The sequence below is a fragment of the Megalops cyprinoides genome, chromosome 11 (genome assembly GCF_013368585.1).
Source record: "Megalops cyprinoides isolate fMegCyp1 chromosome 11, fMegCyp1.pri, whole genome shotgun sequence".
NCBI lineage: Eukaryota > Metazoa > Chordata > Actinopteri > Elopiformes > Megalopidae > Megalops > Megalops cyprinoides.
In genome coordinates, this window is record NC_050593.1 from 7337716 (window position 1) to 7361566 (window position 23851).

General features: G+C 46.7%; 1 protein-coding gene across 1 annotated transcript in view; it reads right to left on the reverse strand.

The window, feature by feature from the left end:
* The window catches only part of uxs1 (UDP-glucuronate decarboxylase 1), a 71226-nt gene that overhangs the window by 27360 nt on the left and 20015 nt on the right, over positions 1-23851 (reverse strand). Inside the window, exons 4-9 of the mRNA XM_036541278.1 lie at positions 21566-21609; positions 18100-18160; positions 16152-16332; positions 10097-10201; positions 6853-6912; positions 6115-6236 (exon numbers count right to left, since the gene is read on the reverse strand). Coding sequence (XP_036397171.1) covers positions 6115-6236; positions 6853-6912; positions 10097-10201; positions 16152-16332; positions 18100-18160; positions 21566-21609 — 573 coding nt within the window. The remainder of the gene's footprint in view (positions 1-6114; positions 6237-6852; positions 6913-10096; positions 10202-16151; positions 16333-18099; positions 18161-21565; positions 21610-23851) is intronic.

Genomic DNA, 23851 nt, shown 5'->3' on the forward strand with positions numbered 1-23851 from the left:
GCTCACAACACTCCTAGACCGGTGAGTGTGAGCATCCGAGCCTGGCCACTAACTTGTGCAATCTGACAGAAGCCAAGTATACTACGATACAACAGTCCCTAGAACACAGAATCCAAAACACACCACAATACTACAATGTAATACAATGTAAAGTAAGTATCAAATACTAGGGGGTATAAGGTGTTAGGACGCGGGCGTTTAAGTGGAACTGAGATGCAGTCTGAAGAGGTGGGTGTTCAGTCTGCAGCGGTAGATGGCCAGTGATTCACTGTTTGGGTGGGATTTCCTTCCTCTCTTCTCATGTCAAGCTCAAGTCTGTCTCAAAGGGGTTGTGTAGTTAAAGTGGGATTTTTAACTTCCCACATTACCTTGCACCACACACACAGATGACACCAGACAGCCTTACCAAAAGGGGCAATTATGCTCCTCGCAAGAATTGGCTCCTAATTTCTTCACACCTTCTCCATCCTTAAATATGAGTGTGGCATTTTGTGTGATAGACTCGCACGGTGGAACCTTGGGGGACGTGTATATAAAGCAGGCCCGTGATTAAAACATGCGGGGGGTGAGCGTGAGCAGTTAATTAAAATATACGCTTTTGGGTCTCTGGGAGACCTTTTAGCTGTGGATGAGACAGGAAGAAGAACAGAGATAGCTGCCACTGCCTCAACGCCAGACCCCAATCACAGTTTCCCCCTCCACACTGAGCTTCATGTCTCTAACACTACCAGACAAATGAGACTGGAATATAAGATTACAGGAAAAAAAGCTTATAATTGGCTGTGTGTATATAGTCATGAATGGGAGCTCATGTCAAGGCAAGACTCAGAGCTGGTCCAAAAGAATAAATCAACTGAGCTCCCATATTCAAAACTTCATTTTTTCCACAGTAAACTAAACATTACAACAAATGTAAACACAGCAAACAAACCATATAATCACCCCGGGGAGTGAGCCTTCTCTCCCGCTTTCCGTTGTGTGATAGCAGGAACACACACGACTCATAACTCATTCCCCCCGGGCTCTTGCTCTCTTCTACAAAAAGCGCACGCCGCCCCCTAAAAAAAAAGGTGTCATTAATTAAATAGGTCCAACTGAACAGGGTAGAGAAGAAGAGAGGGCTTGGTGTTTGGAGTTTATGAAGACGAGGTATTTACTGTCAGAGGTGTCCGCAAAATCAGCAAAAGATGTGTGAAAAAGCGAGAGCGAGCCTCCAATGAGCTGCTTCACTGCAACTCTCCCGCCGCTTTATCAGGGAAAGCAGTGGGTTGGAAGACGAGCTCCCCGTGAAATGGCTCTGTCCACGGGGGGGTAAAACCACTCCGGTCGCCCGTGCGTTATATCGATGTGGGATGGCTGTGGGGGCCGGAGCTCGTTTTGAGGTGCGCTGCAGGGGATATGACTCCCTCTGATCTTCAGTGGATTGTTCGGCCTCCCACAAATCGGCCAGCTCTTCTAATGACATCACATTCCGGTCACGTCCACTGTCTGTCTGGGCCCCTATGTGGTGGAGCGAGCTTCCCGTTTCGGTCAGAATATCTGAAAAACTGGCCATCTTTCGTCGCAAGCTGAAGCCCCACCTCTTCAACCCCTCTACCCAAGCATGATTTTTTTTCTTTCTTATAGTCCTTAAGATGTACTGTACATGTACTGTACTGTACATTTGAACTTATATCAATCTAGGCATACATTCGTGACCTCAGCACTATGTTCAGCACTGACACTGACAGTCGGCTCAGGGGGGACAGGATTGTGACAGGTTCACGTGACAAGATGAACAACTCAGTGTTTTAGTCTGGTGAAAGGCTTTGATTAGCAGGAAAAGAGAAGGATAAAAATAAGAAAAGGAGAATCTGAAACTATGAGTTTCTCCCTGAGACTTCTCCTGAACACTAACTGAAGCCCACGTGGCAAGGCCGGAGGTACAAGTGCCTGCAAACCTCTACATCGGCTGATCTCTCTAAAGCTTGGGCGGGTGAATGCTTTAGACACAGAAATCAAAAGCAGAATACACTGGAACTGAGTCCACATCCTAATGGCTTCGTATTTCATGGGTGTGGATGTTCCGTTGAACGCACTTACCGCATACAGCGGAATGCAAGCTGGGAAGCATTCTGGCTACTCACACTTTCTGTCTAAGGCTCCTCTCTAGCCTTGAAACAACAGGTGGGCCTGCAGACTAAGACTCTACAATTTATAACAGGAGCAATGCAGTCTTCACAGCCCATAGAGTGAGCTTTAATAATTTATAACAGGAAGCGCTGCGGTCGGCTGTAGATGTCTGAACATCCCGACAAACTCCTTACACTAAAAGCACAGAGCCAAATCAGCGTGTAAACTGTTTATCATCTGTAGGGGAGAAGCAAACACAGGACATTATACAAGCACAATTATTTACCAGCAATTATCAGACATATCAATCATGTCGGAAATTGAAATCCAGTTCACAACACACGTCACAGCATGGAAATAACCACAGGAAACCTAATTAACGGACACACTCGTGAGGTGGAAATTGTGTCATTTTTTTTTTCTTTTCTCCATGTATTCTGTTTGACCTTCATTTAAATGTCATGGAAGTATAATCAATGGAGGGGGGGGGGGGGGGGGGGGCTAATTTATGACATTCAAATCAATCTTTCTACCCAAAAGACAATTACAGTTGGGACAGAATGTAATTTTTTCCCCAGATGCACCACCGAAGGCTCTTTCCCCATTCTCTTGGGTAGGCAGAGATAAGGAAATGCCACCTCTGTGCAGGAAAAGGAGATCCTGTCCGATTGGGAAAGGCCGCTGTCATTCTTGGGAAATGGGTGGCTATTTGCGGCCACACAAAAAAAAAAAATTGCCGTGCATACGTTTATTATGTGACTTGAGGCAACCTTTTCGATGACTCAGCGAACTCAGGTGGTCGGCGGTGTAAAGGCTACGATTACATTTCCCTAACAAAGGCCCGCAGTCTGCCACTGACACCTGGGAGCCCAGGGCGGCTTCATTCCGCATGGGACAGGGGCGGATGGGACGGCCAGGGACCCCTCTCCGCACCCCTCGCCTCATTGGACACCTGCGAGTCGCTGGGCTGCTCGGCACCTATCCTCCAATCGGCACGCGCTTCGCTGCTGTGCTGTGGGGAAAGTACCTACCGCTGGTGTGTGTATGTATCCGAGGATTGCCGTGTTACTGTCAGAAGAGCTTAAGAACAACAACCAACAATTACCAGAGCTGGATGAAAAAGGAGGAAATAATGGAGAGAAAAAAGCTCTCCGACTGCAAATGACTAAATAAAAGAATGCTGCTGGGGGGACAAGACAATGGGTAGGTCCTTTCTTCTGCACATTCTGCACTCTCCTGTAGCCAATACAAAACGCCATCACTGCTTTCTTCCTGTTTATTTATAGAGAATAAACATACCCTCTTTGTCCCTTGCATTAAACTAGGTGCTGCTTAATGGTAAAATACGGACTGCAGTGTTAAGGACTTTCCCTTGTACAATTTACAGCACAGATTTAAATGACATGCCCTTAAAGACAACAATATCAATATGGAATAACATTAAATTCAAAACATAACAAATAGGCTATATTTCCGTTACATACTTTTGAGAAAAGTGTTATTACTATAAAAAATTGTATGCACTTAGGATATACTGTAGTTTCTAATACCTCATGAAACACATTCTACAATACATGTGAAACATTGCAAATGTGAACAAGAAAATGATACACGCTGTGTAGTTAAACACGCTAATGGTTTAGTCGATGTCACGTTGCGTTTACACATGTTGCTCATCCTACACCTTTTGTGGTTATTTAACTTCGCCTTCTACCGTGACAGGAACCACGTCAAAGGCGGCAGCGATGCACAAACCGCAGAATGCAGAATGCAGTATATTCTCAAAACACAAAGAGGCGATACACTGTGCCGCTGCCTACGTGCAATCAGACCCATTCAAAGGAATTTGATCTCTGTCCCCGAGAGGGAGAAAAGGGAGGAGCGTTTTCTGGTGAGAATCAACGGCCGCTTGCCGAACGCAAAGCACGACTCATGACACGCTCCAGTTTTCCACTCCACCGTGCAAACGATCAGCGCTTTTCGTGAGGCCGGCGGATGACGCCTAATTGCAGCAGGACGATTGGGCGGAGAAATAGAAGCAGATCACGCAGCGTCCCTCGCTCGAGGCTCTGTCTGTAAGCAGAATACCTTTAATACGCTTGGTACGGCAGACCGCCACCACTGACCTGTGATTGAAACAAGTCTGAATGACAAAGTGCCGAAATATCTCAATCAAATCGAATAAACTATTGAGCATTTTAGTGTGTTTACCAGAGAAGCCCAAAATAAAATGTGCAGAAATGTATTTGCAATGAGGAGATAAAATACAGTCTCCTAAAATGGTGCATTGTTTTTTTACTGGGCTGATGATGGAATGTTTAGGCACATTTTGCAGAGCGACTGGATCTAGGAAATTGCAAGATTTGTGATTTTCTCCCTGTTGGAGAAGAAGGGACAGGGAGAGAGGCAGAGAGAGAGTGAGCCAGAGAGATGGAAAGGAACAGGAACCAAACGATCTTAGCCAATTTAACGATTTTAAATGAAAACTTAAAGGGCAGAACCACAAAGGCTTGTTTTGGCATGCGGCTTTGCGGGTTGCAGCCTGCAATGGTGAGGTGCATCACAGAGGAGGTGCTGGATGGTGTTTCGTGGCCCCGGTGAATGATGGTGACGGTCAACTCTCTCCCCTGAAGGGACAGGCTGTCCTTGACAAGGAACAGATTCGTGAGTTTTGCCAACCGACTTCAGTTATGGTGAACTGTTGCGCCAGATACTCTCTCTGAGTTAAAATTTGCACAGAAATAAGGGAACTCAGTGGTGGGAGTTTGCGTTGGGAGATTATTGGCTTTAATTAAGGAGGTATGGTTTCAGTTGTCACAGCAGAGGACTGAAGCCATGTTCTATTTGCTGGTCTTTTTCCCAACAATTATCACTAAACGCAAATTCTAGCAAGCAAACCATAATCCTGCATTAAACAGAAAATTTTTTCTATGAAATTAAACAAAGGGCAAACTAATTAATTTCCTTACTTGAGGGGAAACTCAACAAAACCATAAGAACACTAATTTTGTCTTGACATTTGGGAGAGAAAAAGAAAAGGTGAAGCCGGCTTTTTGACATGTATTTTTCGGTGGATCTTTTTGTAGTGAGACAGCACACGCTCTACAGCACACGCTGAGGAAGAGCCCAGTGCGCACAGCATTATGGGAAATGGGTCCCGCAGCTTCCACAGCAGGAATTCTGCGCGGTTCAATGAAGTGAACGAGCGACACAAAGAGTAAGGGAGGGGAAGATGGTGTCATGTCCACGCTCGCGTTTCTGACTGATCCCTCAAACTTTCTCCTCATTTACGAAGGATTTCGGCGAAAAGCGCCGGAGCGAGGCTTCAGCTGTTCCGCACAATAAATGCAGACAGCCTGGATTCTCTCCATGACGACAGTGGCCATTTGGCAAACATCAGCAGGGGGGTGGCTTATTTATACATTTCCCCGGGGAACCCCTGATAAAAGGTTTCTCATGTGAAAATGGAGGGAAAACAGAAAGATGAGATTTGAACAGAATGAGGAATGCCATTTCCACCTCCCCAACTCGAAGAGTCTGTCAACACTTGAGTGCCAGTCTCATGAAATGCAAATACTATTCATTATTTCATTATTCATTATTATGTAGCCAGACAACACATCCAAGTTGCACAACACATTCAGCTGGGTTTTGGCAATGGGTAATAAAAGTTTATAATAGAAGTTTCTACAGCCAAAATCCCACCACCCTATGAGCTGCTCTGCCCTCTGACCCCGCCCTGACCCCTGGCCAACTATTCCACACTGCTGCTCACAACACCACTACTCCAAAAATGCTCCATCCTGCTGCCTACTACTTAACTCCTGCCCCCCTCCCCCCCAACTACCCCACACTTCTTCCAGGAACATCATTACTTGGCACTGTTTTACATGTTGCACCCTCTCTTAAGGGTCCAGCTGCAGCACTATAACACACCTCCCTGAATGTGGGTGGTGGAGCAGCTGTGGTCAGGATTAGGCTGAAGCCACGCTTCAGTCTTACCTGCTTCATGTAGGCGTAGCACATGGTCTCCGCCACGCGCTTGCCCTCGTCGTAGCAGGCGCGGGGGCCGATGGGGTTCACGTGACCCCAGTAGTCCTCGTTCTGGGGGTGCACCTCTGGGTCTGTGTGGAGAAAGAACGAGTATGAGGGATTGGGTCTCTGTCTCGTTTCACTGCCCCGCTCAACGGCAAATCCCCCCTCGGACGCCCCGCCCCTGCACCCATTTGCCAGCACGGAAGAGGAGTGCTGTGGAGCAGAGCAGGGAGTACAGGGACATTATAAACAGAAAATGGATATGACTTCCTGTTTTTAGTGCTGCCAGTGAGTATTCCCTATTCCCTGGAACTTTTACCCATCCCATTATATTCTACCCAGCGGACACCCTAATCTTTGATGACAGCCTCTGCTTTTTATTTTTGGAATATGTAATGTAAACGAATCTGGCGGGGAAAGCATTTACGAGCACCAGCATCTAAGGATGGCGTCGGCGGGTTGTGGCCACACTGGTGACCCGAGGACCTGTCCCAAGGACGCTTGAGGAGACTGGAAGAATGCAGCTCCAAAGACATTCTCCATCCTTTCTTATTGCCAGCCTTTAGCTGTCTCATGTTAATGGGGTGATGGAAGCTGATCAGGATCAGAGGAACTGTAAGCGGGCCTCGCATTACATTACTTGCCACTGGCATCCAGGGGGAAGAAACAGGGTTAAGGCAGGGCACGGCAGCGATTTGCTCTTACCTCCGTACACCTCCGACGTGGATGCCAAAAGGAGCCGGGCGCCGACACGCTTGGCCAGACCTGGGGGAGAGAACGAGGCACAAGCAATCGACCAATTAGCTCCCACACCTAGCCAGACAGACATGACCCGTCAACAACTAATCGATCCGCAACCACATGGCTTCTTCACCAAACCTAGATGGACAGACATGTGCAATAAAGCCCCTTTTTAGAAGTAGCAAAGAGGCAAGAAAAAAAAAAAATCACCATATGCGAGCGGCTACGTTCCAGTGCCTAGAGAGAGAATCTCCTATTCAAAAGGCGAATCACAGCAGGCACAAATCAAATTTCACAAGACGGTTGGCAAGAATAAAAAAACAAAAACTCAAAATTACGCAGCATTCAGGAAGGCAACTTTAGCCTTTAGAATGCTACGTGAGTGTGTTTAAAGTGAATTACCACAAACAATTTTCTATTTCTCCTCTCCAGTTGCAATAAATGACAACCTACTGGGAGAAAAATGAGCAATGCAGTATTGCTAAAGCAGAGTCATTAAATAGCCTTTTTGTGCTGGAGTGATTACTGAGTCCAGTGACAAAAAAATTACTCTATATTGCAGGGGACGGGAGAAGCGGTGACTGCCATAATAATGTCAGTCACTGCATGTATGGAAAAGAACCCGACTGACAGGCCGCGCTCATCAACCCGCACGCTGAGGAGAAATGGGGAAAACACAGTTCAAAGAATTCAAAGTAATACGCCACACGTCCACAGAAATGGATGGGGGGGGGCTCTTCTGTCTAAACAGAGGCATCGGAGGCCTGGAGAACACAGAAAAAGAGGACTGAGCCTCAGCCTACCTGATACACCGTGTCACCTCCACACCAACAGCCATCCAAGAAATGGCCCCACCTTTGCCCCCCCCCCCCCCCCCCCCCGCCAAACCCTGGGGTGACTGCACTGGCCACCGTCACAGCCATGCCTGTCCTCATGCTGCTCTCCAGCAAAGCACCCTGAGAGACTGGTGAATCCCTCCACCTCCCTGCTAACACGGGTTAGCAGTACTAACCAGTTAGCAGTAGCAACTACTACCACAGCACATGCTGATCAGTCAAATGACAGCAACCAATTGGGTTCAGGCCAGAGACAAGCAGGTCCGGATAGGCCCTCTGCAGAGGTAATCTGGGAGCTCTGATGACTTGGCAGGAAGAGCATCAATGTTAGTTTCCTTTCTGCCACTGTCCACGGGACTGCCTCCCTTCCCTTAGAGCTGAGAGCAAGCATGTTCACAGAGGAGCTTCCCATCTGAGGCAAGAGCCCACGTTCTGCTGGTGCTCCGCACAGACTCACACACACACACACACACACACACACACACACACACACACTCACACACACTCACACACACACACACACACACTCACACACACTCACACACACTCACACACACTCACACACACTCACACACACTCACACACACTCACACACACTCACACACACTCACACACACTCACACACTCACACACACTCACACACACTCACACACGGGTAAAGTAACACTGTGTGATTACTTTGCAGCCAGTGTTCTCTGCACCCTCTATAATCTGGAAGCTCACCCGCTTCCTTAACTCACAAAGGCGCCGTTAAGTCATAGCAAACATCACCGTGGGGGTTCTCTTCTTTTCAACACAGAAACAGGGGAATCACAGAACCCCCCCCCCCCCCCGCCCCCCCCGGTGCAGCGTGGATGTATGCTCCATGGGTCAGGCTGGTAAGAAGGATTCTGCTCCAAAAGCATGTGACCTCACAGGGGGGTTTCATTACCACTGACACTTCCCAGCCCCAGGGATCGAATTAGGTGCACTAGTGTCCTGAGGCTCTGCTGTCTTCTGTCATGAGAACACAGCGATGCACATATATATGAAACACGCAGGCTTTCCTTCGTTTTGATGAATAATGGTATTTGATGAGCAGCTTGTGTTACTCTAATACAGCCGATGCTCGGCGAACAGAAACCTGGGGGAAATCCTTGAAGTGCGCCTGGTTGCGCTACCACTGTGCTCTGCAACCAGCGGCTGACAGACAAAGAGAACAAGATATTATATCAGATACTTCTGATATCAACTGTTAGACACAGAGGCTGAGCGGCCTAATTGTGCATTCGATCCGCAAGCGCAGGGCTTTGCTTTGATAATACCGTGAGGCGCTCGCTCGAGGAGGAGAAAGGGCAAACTGTGACGCTGCAGGTGATGGAAAAGACCGACCCGTGCAGTTCTGTCACCGCTGGGCGGAGGGGCGAGAAGAAAGCTTCGCCCCTCCCTGCTTGCCGACCCGGTGGCCTCTGCCGACAGGCTCCACTGACAATGGCAGCGTTCAAAACGGCCCCGGTCCAGAGGTTCTGACAATTTGCCTGGCCACAAAAGCTGCAGCGCTCTGTTCTAGCACACAGGAGAGACGCATCTAACACACATTTTGTTCTGCTCTAAAACCAATATCTTTCCCCATTGATGTGGTAATCCATCAAAAAAAAAAATTCAGTCAGTCAAAATCTGACATATCACCTTTTCTAAAGGAAATTGCTGCAGCACGCTCAAAAGACAGTCACAAATAAAGAATGGAGAAAATTTCATAACCTGCACAGCATCGCAAAACAGCTGGGGAAAAAAAAAAATCAGATGAGGATGCGTGGTGAACACCAGAAATCACACAAACCGATAACTTTCAAAAATAGCAGACGAGACATTCCATGAAGCCAAGATAATTGGTGGTTAAGGAGCAGGACTCGTAACCGAAAGGTTGCCGGTTCGATCCCTGCTGGGACACTGCTGCTGTACCCTTGGGCAAGGTACTTAACCCACAATTGCCTCAGTAAATATCCGGCTGTATAAATGGATAACATTGTAAAGAGCTGTAACCTATGTAAGTCGCTTTGGATAAAAGCGTCTGCCAAATGAATAAATGTAAATGTAATAATTTTGTAACGCGACTGTGAGACCACACCAAATCTGAAGACAGGTAACAGACCCAGTTTATTCGCTTTTCCCAAACTTAGACAGTACACCAGGCTGCAGGGAGATCCGGGTGATTCCGGTTCTGAGTGATGCGGAGGATAATCCGCCCAGCCATGGGTTAGGATAACAGCTGCGGCAAAAGTGAGAACTTTTCTTTCCCCAAATTCAAAACTCAGTTACTGAAATCCCCTGGTGGAACTCTGCATAACCCAGAAGAGATCAGAGGGGACATGGGGCACGCCAGAGACACTCACCCAGCATGTTAAGCGTCCCAATGGTGTTGGTCTTCAGGGTCTTGATGGGGTTGTACATGTAGTTTGGAGGGGACGCAGGGGAGGCCAAGTGGTAGATCTGGTCCACTGCAAGGGAATAAGAACACGTAACCATTCAGATTTGACTCATCACACGTTCAGATTGTGGTTGACATTTAAAATGTATTTCTGAGGCTTTTAACATTTACTTAGGGAATTCAAGTAAGCAAATATACAAAGGACATGTCAAGAAATTCTGAGGTTGCAAAAGATTAAAAATGTGCACAGAGACACACATGTACAAGCCCGCCCACACAGCAACACTGGCCACATAGCAAACAACTTTCAGTTACTGTTTTTCTGTGAAAAGCTATATTTTCCATTTACACACATTTTTCCCGTGGTGTGTTATTGCCTTTGCGCTGAATGCTTGAACGCTCCTGTGATTCTAAAAACAGTTCCTCATACTGTATGGCTACCATGTTCCAAATGCTATAATTACTTTTGTCATTTTTTTCCCCCAACAGCAGACCCACAAAGAGAGCTCAATTTTCCACTGAGTAAACAAACAGAATAAAACCATTCAGACTCCTTACAGAATAACTGCAGTTATTGTAAGGGTGACTCTTAACTCTCACTTGTCTTTTTTTTTTTGGCAGGCAGAACGCACTACTAAGAGTTGCATGTGGCAATGCAGGCTACAGCTAGTTCATAGTCAACTCGGCCATATTGCATGCACTCTTCTTACATGTATGTTTTTGTCCTGGAGCTGTTAAAAGTAAGGCAAACAAATAAGTTAAATTCAAAAGCCATCAATCAGTGGCTATGTGATAAAGGCTACTACAGTTCTATTAAACTACAAAGCTGGACACAACATGTTCTTTCCAACATGATGACATGCCTGAAAGCAAAATAACTACTGTAAAAAATGACCACACACACACACACACACACACACACACACACACACACACACACACACAAAGAGAGCGGCTTTCATCAAAGTTCAAGAAGAATCAAATACAAAGCCAGGGAACGGTAGGGCTGAATTAATGAGACTAGTGAGTTGGGGAAGCAGCATGGGGGATCCGTGTCAGAATCAGCCCTGTGTTCCGGACACTTCTAAAGCTTGTTCGGATCGCAGGGTGGGGGGCCTGCGAGCCTGTCAGCTTCGCAATCTCCATGTGCACTTTCTTTCACCCCACTGAAGCACTGAGCTGGCGGACCGATCGGGCCTTATCAGAAGGAATCTGTGATTTCGAGGGATTATTATCTTCTGGTCATAAATAACATTTTGAAAAAAAATTCAGCTATATATATATATATATATATATATATATATATGGCATTATATAGACTGTCACTTCCTACCAAATACAGTGTTCCATTTCTTCCATCCATCTATCTATCCATATATCTGTCTTGCTATCTGCTCATTCATCCACCCATACACACCTATCAACGCATGAACCTTGAGTGCATGTGCAAACTGATGATGTCAGTCTGGAGCTGCACACAGCAAACTGAGAAATACAAATATGAACAACAAATACACGAGTAAATAACAGGGAGTGAGCCGTGGAGGGTGAATGATTGCAGATGCCACCAGAGGGGAAATGAGCCCTGAGCGGACGGGCAGACGGTAGGGAAGCTGAACGCAATTCCAGACAAGAAAACGATCCTCTGCCGCTTTCCAAGGGCTTTGGCGGTTTCAAAATGGAAAGGGACCCGGACAGAGTTCGAACGGCGGCACACGGACTGCTATCCCAAGGAGGCGGCCTGAGAGAAAAGATCAGATGACAGCGTGGATTGACGCTTTTTTTCATAAACATTCAAAAGAAGCCCTTTCAGGGCGGCTCCAACCTCCACGTTTTGGGCGTAATTCCAAGCTGTTTCTCGGGAACTGATGGTGATCAAAGTGACCGCTGGCCACACACAATTGGCTACTCTTATTTGCTTAGCTTAGAGTGGTAAAACCCTACTCTGCCCTGGTTGCTCTGGTTCAACTCCTCCTGATCTAATGGCCGCTGGTATGGCAGCGGGCACCCCACCCCTTTAAATTACCACTGGCCCCTTCAGCACATTACAGTTCCCCAATACCTTCTGACACTCGCCTCTTCAGAATGCACCCGGGGTACGTCCAAATATGATCAGCTGAACCATGACCTGTAGTATGACCTGCCATTTTCTTTTACTGTTTTGTAATCACGATGAATATTATTTACACTTCAGCATTCATATGGTAATTAGACCGAAGGTCTGCGTCAAATTTTGGAGAGTTATATTCGCTATTGCTTGGCCCACACCATTAGTATTCTGCACTTTACCTTCAATTGAAGTACATTTCTAATGCCTTTCAGCACACTGCTGATAAACACACACCAGCACAAATATTTCTGCAACAACTCACATTAATTATGAAACTGATGCAATTTACACAGCGGCATCGACAAAGGTTTTGAACAGAATAAAAAAATATAGTGTATCTGACTGCCAGTAATACCGTCCACATCTAAAAGAAGTTTTAAAGGGTTCGGGTTCACTTTAGTCAACACGTAGCACACTTTGATCTGCCAGGCAGACTTTCTGGAGGGGGTTAACAACTGTTGGGCTGGTTGGTCAAATCTGAGAGGGTAAAGGACATAACGGATGCAAGATGATATCTCTTTAACCCCCTGGCTCTTTCTTTCTCAGCACACGATTAGATCACCCCTTCAGGTATGGGCCCCAGAGCGCTCTGAGTCAGGCGATAATCGGATGTCATCAGAGTCTGAGCGCAAAGTGCCACATTGTGACGGCTCTGTCGGATTTTCCGTCAGCTGTTTCACATCTTTTCAGCCCCAGTCAAATCAGCGTGACATCTCTGGAAAAGAGAATAAAAACTGCCAGACGGACAAAATTGTAGGTATGTGGTAAAACTGAAAGCTCACACTCACGTCTGTCTGGTCACAGTTATGTGGAACCCTAAGAAACCCTATTCTGCGCTAACTGACGACGAAATTAATAGCAGCTGAATGGTCAACACGCAAGAACGTTTTAATTCATCTGAACAATCAATGTAGAAAACAGGCCTCTTTGTGATCTTGAAAGTGTGTACGTCACCCATTCTGGCAACTGGCACAATGCCAACATTTATTCTGTAGAAAAACAAGCGGAGAAAGCCTGGCTTTGGCTTCCAAATTTGAAACGGCCAGATAAAAGATAGAATTAAGTTTAGCTGCATACTACATGCTCAGCCTCCGTCCTCTGCGAGAGAGCAGAACAAACAACAGATGCGGGACAGATAACACTCCTCTGGAGAAGCAAACATTTGGTTCCGCTCGAGAGGTACTCTCCCTCCAGATGCTGAGTGCTCCGCTCATTAAACTGCACGCCTACAGAGTCCCACCACACAGACAGTCTATTGACTGTCCCCACGTTCGGCTCTCTGGAGCTGGTGAGACAAGGTTCCAGTGTTGCCTGCTGTGCTGTGTTATGTTGCTGCACTCCTGCACGACAGCGTACCGATCCGTAACACTGTTATCTCCGATGACAGTATTTTAATCGCGTTAGGGAAGATTTTTAAATTCAAACTACTGTCCACATAGCTTTATCGCATGGGCTTATCCGTTAGCCGATAGCTTAAAGGGCACTGGCTAACCGACTGCACGGAACGCCTGCAAATGTATGCATATTGCACCACCCCTTTGTGTATATTCATAATGAGCCCATACTCCAAGTCCCTGGATTGGCGTTCAAGTGCTGACAAGTTTTAAGTAGAAATAACAAGCAACTTGAAAGAAACTGAGCTGAACTTGGATGAATGGAGGCACATACTCAACAGCAAGAAAGTGCGCAAAACTGACCACAAAGGAATACGACTTCAGTTTAAAAAAAAAAAGTCACCGTGGGGATTTCTTGCACCTCTAGGGTCACTTTTCGCCACGCCGACGTTAACTAATGAAGCCCGCCGGGACGGCGAGAGCTTAAGGCGCAGCAATTACACAAAGAGCACAGTACAGGTGCTTCAGTCTGGACAAGACAGGCAATTCAGAACTGCTTACAAGTCAAGCGGTGTGGCAGATTCTCTGGTGGGAGAGGATAATGGCTTGCCTGAAGCAGACATCCAGCGAGGAAAAAAAAAAATCAAACACTTATCTGCAAGCAAAATATAACCTTGGAGGAAGCCACACCTAAAAAGTGATTAAAGCTATTGGCTCTTACATACAAAAAAGTGTCACATCTGAAATTTTAGATGTTTCCTCCAAGATGCTCAAGGTTATAGAGCAAAGTGAAGTTGGATTCTGCTTGGCGAGGGACTTGACTGCCCGCAGCCAGTGTATAAAGGAAAAGAAAGCTGTTTTTCCCGCTTCCCCAAAAAAGAAGGACCAGAAAACAGTAAGGCAAGCAAAGCCTGCAGGATCTTATCGTGCCACAGAAAGGACAGCTCTGATATACAGCTCCACAGGAAGGAAACCTTTACCAGATAACGAAAAGGCCCGCAGAGCGAATAAAGAAGAAAAAAAAAAATGCAACAATCACAACTTTGCGGAGGATGACAAGAAACTCCGCGTTACAGAATGCGTTCACGGCAGGAGGCATCAATTTCTCCCTGTAACCGATCTTCTGTGTTTTACATTCACTGAGAAATTCCATTACAATATCCACAAGGAGGGACCTCCAGGAATGCAAAATGAAACCAGCGCTGATCCTCTATTGTTATCCACCAATTCAATTTATTTGGTTTCCGAAAGGAAATATGCCCCATGAATAAAGAACATGGGAGTCATTCAAAGTCTTTAGCTCAGTAATCGCTCACTGTCATTGGCTGTCGCCTGGCGACCCTGCATGTAACAAATATATGGATATATGCATCTTACCAGTCTCTTCCTTTGGCAGCTGCAGCGTTGATGAGCTCCTTGGCTTATTTTTAATAACTGAGGTGTGTTTCCTTGAAAGATGATGCCTTGATTATTAAACATGCTCCTCATCGTGGCATGCATTACCCAGAGTTCCTCAGAGAATTACTACCCAACAAATACAACAGCAGATTAAAGGGCAATTCATAATTGGTGAATGTTGCTCAGCTGTGAAGGAAAGGGCCACCGAGGAGGAATTGTTATGCGAGGAGGAAGACTATTGTGGGTAGGTGAATGAGGTGTCAAGACATTAGATGCACATTTCATAGGAAGTGATATAAAGCAGTGGACACCAGATCTGAGGGTTAAGAGTATTATGGGATCCTAATATTTTAATCGCATTAAAAGTTTAATTATTTAATGCTATTTCTCATTTAATGCATATTTCTAGTTTTTTTTTTTTTGCAATTTCCAATTGTACATCAGCCTTGTCTCAAAGTGAAAATCTCTACATCTGTACAGGGGCGCTGAAGTAAGGCGAATGCAATCCTGCAACACACTATTAATACGCAATCAACACACTGTGAAAGCCGGCAGCTATTTTTAGCACTACGAGTCATGGCGAAATGGGCGCTCGCTGGTGCATGGGCTGACGTCAGCTGAGCCACTCGCAGACGAGGTGCCTGAGCAACGGCTGTGGGCTCCCGGTCACTGTGGACAAACGACACAGGCGAGCCCTAGGGGTCAGTGTTGGCCTTGCCGACTGAGCCACCCGGGAATGTCCTCCATTACGAACTGGCACTGAGCTCCCGCTTTCTCTGTTCACCTCCTCCACTCTCTGGAGGGTCAGGCTTGGTAACAGGAGGTTCCGGTATGTTATTCTACTAGCTATGGATATGGATGTTTTAGATCACTCCCCTTCGAGAACAGAACTTTCACTGCGAAACATACTGAGTCGACTATCTGGTCAATACATACGATATCTGCGTTGTTACTTAGCCCCACTTGTGCTTACTGCACACTGTGACCCAGTGGTGAGTGCCACCAGGCAGAGATTGCTTGAAAGTGCTGACCTAGGACCAGTTTTGCTGTTTAGCATACAATGGTGAAGGTCCGAACTGTGGTGGGGCAGTACGGTCCATAATTGGTAACTACGGGAAACTTGTACAGTTGGCTTGTGAGGGTCTCTGGTGAATAAGGGGGAGGGAGACGTGACCTACCTTCAATGTACAGCGGCTCCACCACGTCGTGGTTGATGAGCTCAAAGTTCTCGTGGCCAATCCAGTGCTCTACGTTCCGCTTGCGGCCCGTGAAGAAGTTGTCCACCACCGTGACTTCGTGCCCGTCCATCATCAGCTTGTCCGTCAGGTGGGAGCCCACAAACCCCGCTCCTCCGGTGATCTGGGCGGAGTCAGAACGACCAATGAGATGGACTGTTGGCCCGCGCGAGCTCAGCACAGCACAGCACAGTATAGCATGATTAAAGCCATTAAGCACGCTGTGGTAAACAACTTCAAAGCATACTAGATCTGCTTCATTAAAAGGACAGCATTATGTATGCATGTGGTATACAGTGTGTGGTAGTGGTATGGAGCAGGGCCATAATTTACATTACATTACATTAAATCATTTCCATTTAGCAGATATTTTTATCCAGAGTGACTTACATAGCTTAAAATCTTTACAAGTTATCCATAATACAGCTGGATATCACACAATAACACAATTCTGGGTTAAGTACCTTTCCCAAGGGCACATCAGCAGTGGCCCAGAGGGGAATCGAATGAGCAACCTTTTGGTTACAAGCCCTGCTCCTTACCACTATGCTACATTGCGGTCCTCAATTTAAAGGTTGATGGCTTGATTTCCACATGGCCAGCAGTGTACCTCTGGGCAAGATACTTATTCCAACTTGCCTCAGTAATTATTCAGCTGCGTAACTGGATAGTATGTAATACTGTTAGCTCTAGATAAAGGCGTCTACTGGCGACTGCAATGAAATGTAATGTAAGATGTAAAGAGCACTGTAAATGGAACAGAATATTCCTTCTCTATGCTCTCTCATACGTAGAAATTCATCAATGACATCAGAACAATGACGTGCAGTCTCCTCAATGCACCACAAACTCTGATGGAAGACGGACATGCAGAAGATGGGGTCTCATTCATCAAATGTTCCTACATGATGTGCTATACGTGTACTTAAGCTCTCTCATATAACTCGCGTCTGATTAACCGAGGTTAAGCACACTGTGGATCTGTTCACAGCTCTCTCTGTATATTGCCACACCCCTGACGACAGCCCCACAATCTGTTGCTCAGAGACGGAGCTGCGTGATTTGTGGATGTACGATGCAGTTTTCCTGTCACACGTGGCCAATAGCTGTCAATCGATCTCCAGCAGGATATAAAGCCTGAGATAAATCCCAGTGGCTCTAAAATTTCTCATTTTGTACACGTATAAAGAAATGAAAAAAGGGATTTCTCCGGTAGGACCAGAAACACGTTTCCACTGATGCGGCGTTCATAAGAGGCCAGCAGTGCAGGGAAATGACCAGCGTTCCAGGCTCTCCTTTCATCATAGGCAAAGTCAGAGGGACAGTAATCACCGGAGTGCTTCACAGGGGGGAAACTGCCAGGCACACTGGCAAAAGCATGACAGACAGCACTGTTGCGTTTTATGTATGGGTATGAACATTCGGCTCTGCCGGTACCTTCAGTATGGCATTGTAATCACAGGTACACTCCGCGGGGGGGGGGTCACAGCAAAACCACCGTGCCGCTCAGAGTTTGAACCGCCTGCCTCACGCCATTTCCACGGCAACTCGTCATTACACATCGCAGCTAAAGAGCATGTAATGAGTTCCCGGAGACGGGAGAACTCCTGCGCTTCCCTCGGATGGGCTGACGCTTCACCCGTCTGAAACAAAAGATCAATTCTGAGGAGAAGCGAACAGCGCAGAGCCGAATCAGACAGGCCTTAATGAGGCGAGCGGCTCTGCGTGGCCACATGTGGCGTCATGAGTGCTGCCTCCTTCACAGCGTGAAACCCAGGTAATTTTCCTCCTGGATCGTCAGCTTGTCCCGGTGAAAATCTGTGTTATGAAACACCGACGCTGCAGGTCGCACAGAACGAGGGCGAGGTACCCCGTGGGGTGCTGCACTCACCAAAATGCGCTTCCGGTCCTTCTCTGACAGGAACTTCACAGGTGGGTACTTCTGGGAAACACTGTGCCACAGGAAACGGGAAACAAGAAAAAAATAAATAAAAACTTACAACAAATACAACAGATTAAAACGCCAAGCCTCATCACCATAGCTACCACTGCCTCGATTATCAAAATGTCATTGAAATCTTTTTCAATGACAGAGCACATGTTGAAGACATACAAATGGTATTTTATATATTTATTTTTCCAGCAGCATAGATCTTTTCAGAAATTGGGTATGATTTCACTTATTGCTGAGCCCTAACAGCATGGCTTCTTCCGTTTCCTTCCCGAGTACGTCGGTGAAATACGTTCTCAGCGCATACTGGGGCCCAAACATGCCATCAAAGCCCTCCCAGCGGCACTCTGGGACATCCACAGAGTTGGAATAACCGAATTAAACACAGGGTCCACTGGCACGCAAGCTTCACCCTGCGGCGATGGGGCCCGCGACTCCCACACTGGTTTTGAGAGCGTGTGCTGCAGTGTGTGTGTGTGTGTGTGTGTGTGTGTGTGTATGTTGGGGGTGGGTCAATATACATTGGGTTTCGCTCTTCATTTTTTTTCCCCCTTCACAGAACACTGACAATATCCCCAATCCCATGACCCTATGGTCCTGAGTTTGGCAATCTCAGTTCTTTTCAGCAGGGTTTTGTTGACATGATCAAGAGCTGCCAAAACTACACAACACTACTACAAACTCACACCAATACAGCAGGTGAGGTGTAAGTCACTGTATGTCTACAGCTAAGACAAATCGCTTATTTCACGTTACTACTGCTCAATATCATTCGTACCATTAAAACTGTATGTGTGTGCAGTAAACTTTGCTTCACCCTATAACTCAATTTTGTCTCCGGTTGTTGGTATTTCCCTGATCCTTCCGCTCATTCAGCTTGGTCCTCATATGGCACCCAAAATGAATTCAGTTGCTACCGTAGGTCTAAACTTGTAGCTGCAGTGCAGTGCATATATGCAGTCCAGTCCCTGTGTTCTGCAAATGAAGGAGCGAGCCCTTGCTCCATCGATTATTGCAAAATGTCCAACAATTCATTAAGCTCAGCGACTACGAGGGGAGACTCAGTTGTTTACCTGCCAATTTAGAGGCAGGCGTGATGAGGCTGCACTGGCAGCTTCCCACTTCTGATCCAAAGCACAGCCTGTTCGTGTGCTGTGATATCGCTCCAAAGCACAGCCTGTTCGTGTGCTGTGATATCACTCCAAAGCACAGCCTGTTCGTGTGCTGTGATATCGCTCCAAAGCACAGCCTGTTCATGTGCTGTGATATCGCTCCAAAGCACAGCCTGTTCATGTGCTGTGATATCGCTCCAAAGCACAGCCTGTATGTGTGCTGTGATATCGCTCCAAAGCACAGCCTGTTCGTGTGCTGTGATATCGCTCCAAAGCACAGCCTGTTCATGTGCTGTGATATCGCTCCAAAGCACAGCCTGTATGTGTGCTGTGATATCGCTCCAAAGCACAGCCTGTTCGTGTGCTGTGATATCGCTCCAAAGCACAGCCTGTTCATGTGCTGTGATATCGCTCCAAAGCACAGCCTGTTCGTGTGCTGTGATATCGCTCCAAAGCACAGCCTGTATGTGTGCTGTGATATCGCTCTAAAGCACAGCCTGTTCATGTGCTGTGATATCGCTCCAAAGCACAGCCTGTTCATGTGCTGTGATATCGCTCCAAAGCACAGCCTGTTCGTGTGCTGTGATATCGCTCCAAAGCACAGCCTGTTCATGTGCTGTGATATCGCTCTAAAGCACAGCCTGTTCATGTGCTGTGATATCGCTCCAAAGCACAGCCTGTTCGTGTGCTGTGATATCGCTCCAAAGCACAGCCTGTTCATGTGCTGTGATATCGCTCCAAAGCACAGCCTGTTCATGTGCTGTGATATCGCTCCAAAGCACAGCCTGTTCGTGTGCTGTGATATCGCTCCAAAGCACAGCCTGTTCATGTGCTGTGATATCGCTCCAAAGCACAGCCTGTTCATGTGCTGTGATATCGCTCTAAAGCACAGCCTGTATGTGTGCTGTGATATCGCTCTAAAGCACAGCCTGTATGTGTGCTGTGATATCGCTCTAAAGCACAGCCTGTTCGTGTGCTGTGATATCGCTCCAAAGCACAGCCTGTATGTGTGCTGTGATATCGCTCTAAAGCACAGCCTGTATGTGTGCTGTGATATTCCCTCTGTGCCCGTCCTATCCTGTGCCACCCCCCTCCTGACCAGTCACTGACGCCACGAAAATTCACTCCTTCCTCCAAGACCTTCAGTCGACTTAACAAGCTTGTGATCCTCCAGATCCTTTCCAATGTACCCCTCCACCAAAAAAATATAATTTACAAAGGGGGAGGCGGGTGTAAACAGGGACATCTGCACTTATCCGGGTAAAAAACAAATTTTAGCTACAAAAAATGTGGCTGTTCTCTATGGAGTCGGCACTGTCCCCTGCTAGCTTCAGCTGGGGGACGCCAGGTGACCTCGGCAGCGCAGGCCATGACCTTTCGCCCGCTGTCTGGAGAGGCGAGGCTCCAACAATCCCAACTCATCGCTGGAAGGCTGGCCAGACACCTGACCTTTCGTCTTAGAAACGTAAAAAAAAAAAAAAAGAAAATCTAATAAGAAAAAGCAAACCTGGCCTTTTCAGCCTCTGAAGATCTCCATCACTGGAAGCACAACAGCAGCATACTTCAAGAGGCCGGGCTATTTTCTTGCCAAATGTCCACTTTGATCGCAAAAGAACACACAGGTATAGCACACGACAGCCCAAGATCGGATGGATGAACGTGTCTGATGTTATTTTGCAGGTTACAGGTTATTTTATTCTCATTTTACCGTGTACTCTGAAGGTGCCGTCTGTTTTAGACAGAAATCCTTCACATATGAAACATGGCTAGGCACACAGATTGCTCTAGGTACATAGATTGCTCTACTGTGCCAGGTACCCAGTAAATAACTTCAGATGTCATTTCACTCAGGCCTGATAGATAATGAAAGCCTCCCATGAAAGCCTCCCATAACTACAGCCTCTCTTTCTATTTAGCAGGTATTTCGTACCTAATAAAAACAGGGCTTTTCCTCTGGAGGGGCCAGAAAAGCAGAGGAGTAGACAGAGGAGTAGAAAGTGGGGAGGGGGAAGAGGGGGTTGTGGGTAGGGAGTGGGGTTCGGAATAGAATGGGGGGGAGGGGGGGGGTGTAGAGGGTGGGGAGTAGGGAATAGAGAAAAGTGGTTGGGAGTATAGAATGGAGTAGGGAGAAGAGAGGTGAGTGGTCATCTGTGTTACAACACAGCCTCACAGCTAATTACAATCTCGGTGCAGCCCCACCCAAAGGTGTGGCAGTCACAATCAGCCTATGTTGGTGTGATACAGGAACTAATGGGTGTGACCAATCCCCGCCCCCCAAACAGCAAAAGAAATACCTGAGCTCCAGATCCCTGATCTTCTCCCGGAGTGGGGACACCGCCTGCAAAAGACGAGAGTGATTACCCGGCTGCGGAGCACCGACCTCTCTCGCTGCACTTTGAAACAAGGGATCACAAGCGAGAGAGTGAAGGAGAGGAGGAGAGAGAAGGTGCGGGAGACAGACAGGCAGAGAGAGGGGGCGTTGGTGTCTACACTAAATACATGCATCAGTCGTTATCTCCTTTTGAACACATTTGCCTGCCGCACTTAGGGGCGTAATGGAGGCAGAGACCATTAAAGCCTACACAGTACACAGAGAAACATAATGCAGTGACCGCTTATCCTAGCCGTGGGCTAAAGGTATCGCTTCTTTATCAACTTCACCCTGCTTAGTGGTGTTGCCTTGGAGAATCTGAATACTCCGCTGATATTTGAGATAAGGAACTTATCGAACTGAATCGATAGCTTTTCCCTGGATTTGCACAAAACATGAACCCATTGCAAAAAGAAATATTTAGTGCTTGATCTTTTCTATCCACGGACAGAGGAAACGCTCAAAGAGTAATATATTTGCAACGGGTAATGTGGCTTTGTGAATGACTGATATCTGCCGCATTAAATGGGCAACTCCCCCCCCCTCACACACACACACACACACAGGTGTCTCACCTTAATTCTCCATGAAGGAGACCTTCGCTGCCCCAGCAAATATTGCGACTGCTCGGGTACATTGCTATGCCATCTTTTTTTCTGTGTCCCGCCCCCCCTTTCCATCTCTCCCTCCAAAAGCTCTTTCATCAAATACCAATTGTCTGCGCGAGATAAGTGAAGTCACATTTCCTCAAAGCTCACAGACAAATCAACCTTCAAACAGGGATGAACACTTTAAACTTTAAGGTCGGGCAGATTCTGCAAGAGGCAGACTTCTGAGGCGTTGCTGCCCTTGATGAGCGGCCGTTTAGGCACGGTAATTAGGAGATAACGATCCCTACGATGTTGCTGGATCCTGGTGCCTCCACATTACTGTGGCTGCGGTCGCTTTCTGATGTCTAAACGGGCTGCTACCTGTCTCTGCTAACACCCTAACGGCAACTCCACATCAGGTGTCCTGCATCAAGCCCGTTACTTTACTGCATATGATCCATACCACTGCCTCTTGTCATTTTTTGCATGTTTTCAGCAATTTAATTTGTTTGTCCTGTTTTTTTTAAATCACCTTTATAAATATTGTCATAGTGCGCTTTACAGTGATCTTTTACTGGGATTCCATAGGATTCTCAACCCTCCTTTTTTCCATTTCCAGAATTATTGCATTTCAGTGCATTTCATTTTATGGATGAGAGCATTTGCTTATTTAATCCCAAACCTGGGGGTCATAAATAATTAACATGCTTATTTACTTAACTACAATACCATGGATTCTCAAAGCCAAATCAGGGGCCTCCCAGAGCATGCTGGCCTCTTTTTGAACTAATCTCAGAAATCAAAGTACACTGAAGTGTTTCCAGGGTCGTCTGTTTTCAAGTGAACGCCCTGCTCAATACCGTTTGCTTTGTTTCTGAGCTCCCTGCATTGTGCATTCGGTGTTGCAGTAACCAGGCGCCATACTACATCAGACCAAACGTCTGAACCATTAAGCAATATCTAAGGGAGTATCAGACCAGATGGAATCTGGAGACAGGATTCTCCTCTGCAACATGGCCCTGGGCGGACAAACCCTCCGTCTGCAGAAGCCAGATTTAATCAGTCAGTCAACGAGTCAGTCTGTCAATCAATAGATCAGCCCATCAACCAACCTTCACATAATCCCTTCATAAACATATTTACATAAACCATCTTTTCCAATGGAAAGGAATGCAGCAGTTGCTGAGCACTGCAATCCTCTGAGGTTTGTTCATTTGTCTTGGTGGGCACACTTACTTCTGACCTACTGTGGGCTTGAGATAGGAGGGGCTTGTGAACGGCTAACCCTCACTGCCATTTGACAAACAGCTCATTTCTCTCTGGGGTCAGTACACTGCACTGACACATGAGCCGTTGCTGACTGAGAGTCCTTGATCTGTATGTTATGTATGTAATGTAAGGAGTCGGCTATAGCACATACGGAGCAAGATGCGATTACTAGAGAGCCCCTATGACTCAGGGGGTACAGAGTAGCTCCAGTGGGATTCCACAGCAGAGGAAGGAGTGGCATTTGTACATACATTTTAAACTCGACAGCCATTTGTTTTAGCAACATGATGCATGACTGTATAAGTACGATGAATGTATGTCTTGCAACTCTTTAACCCCTTCTACATTTA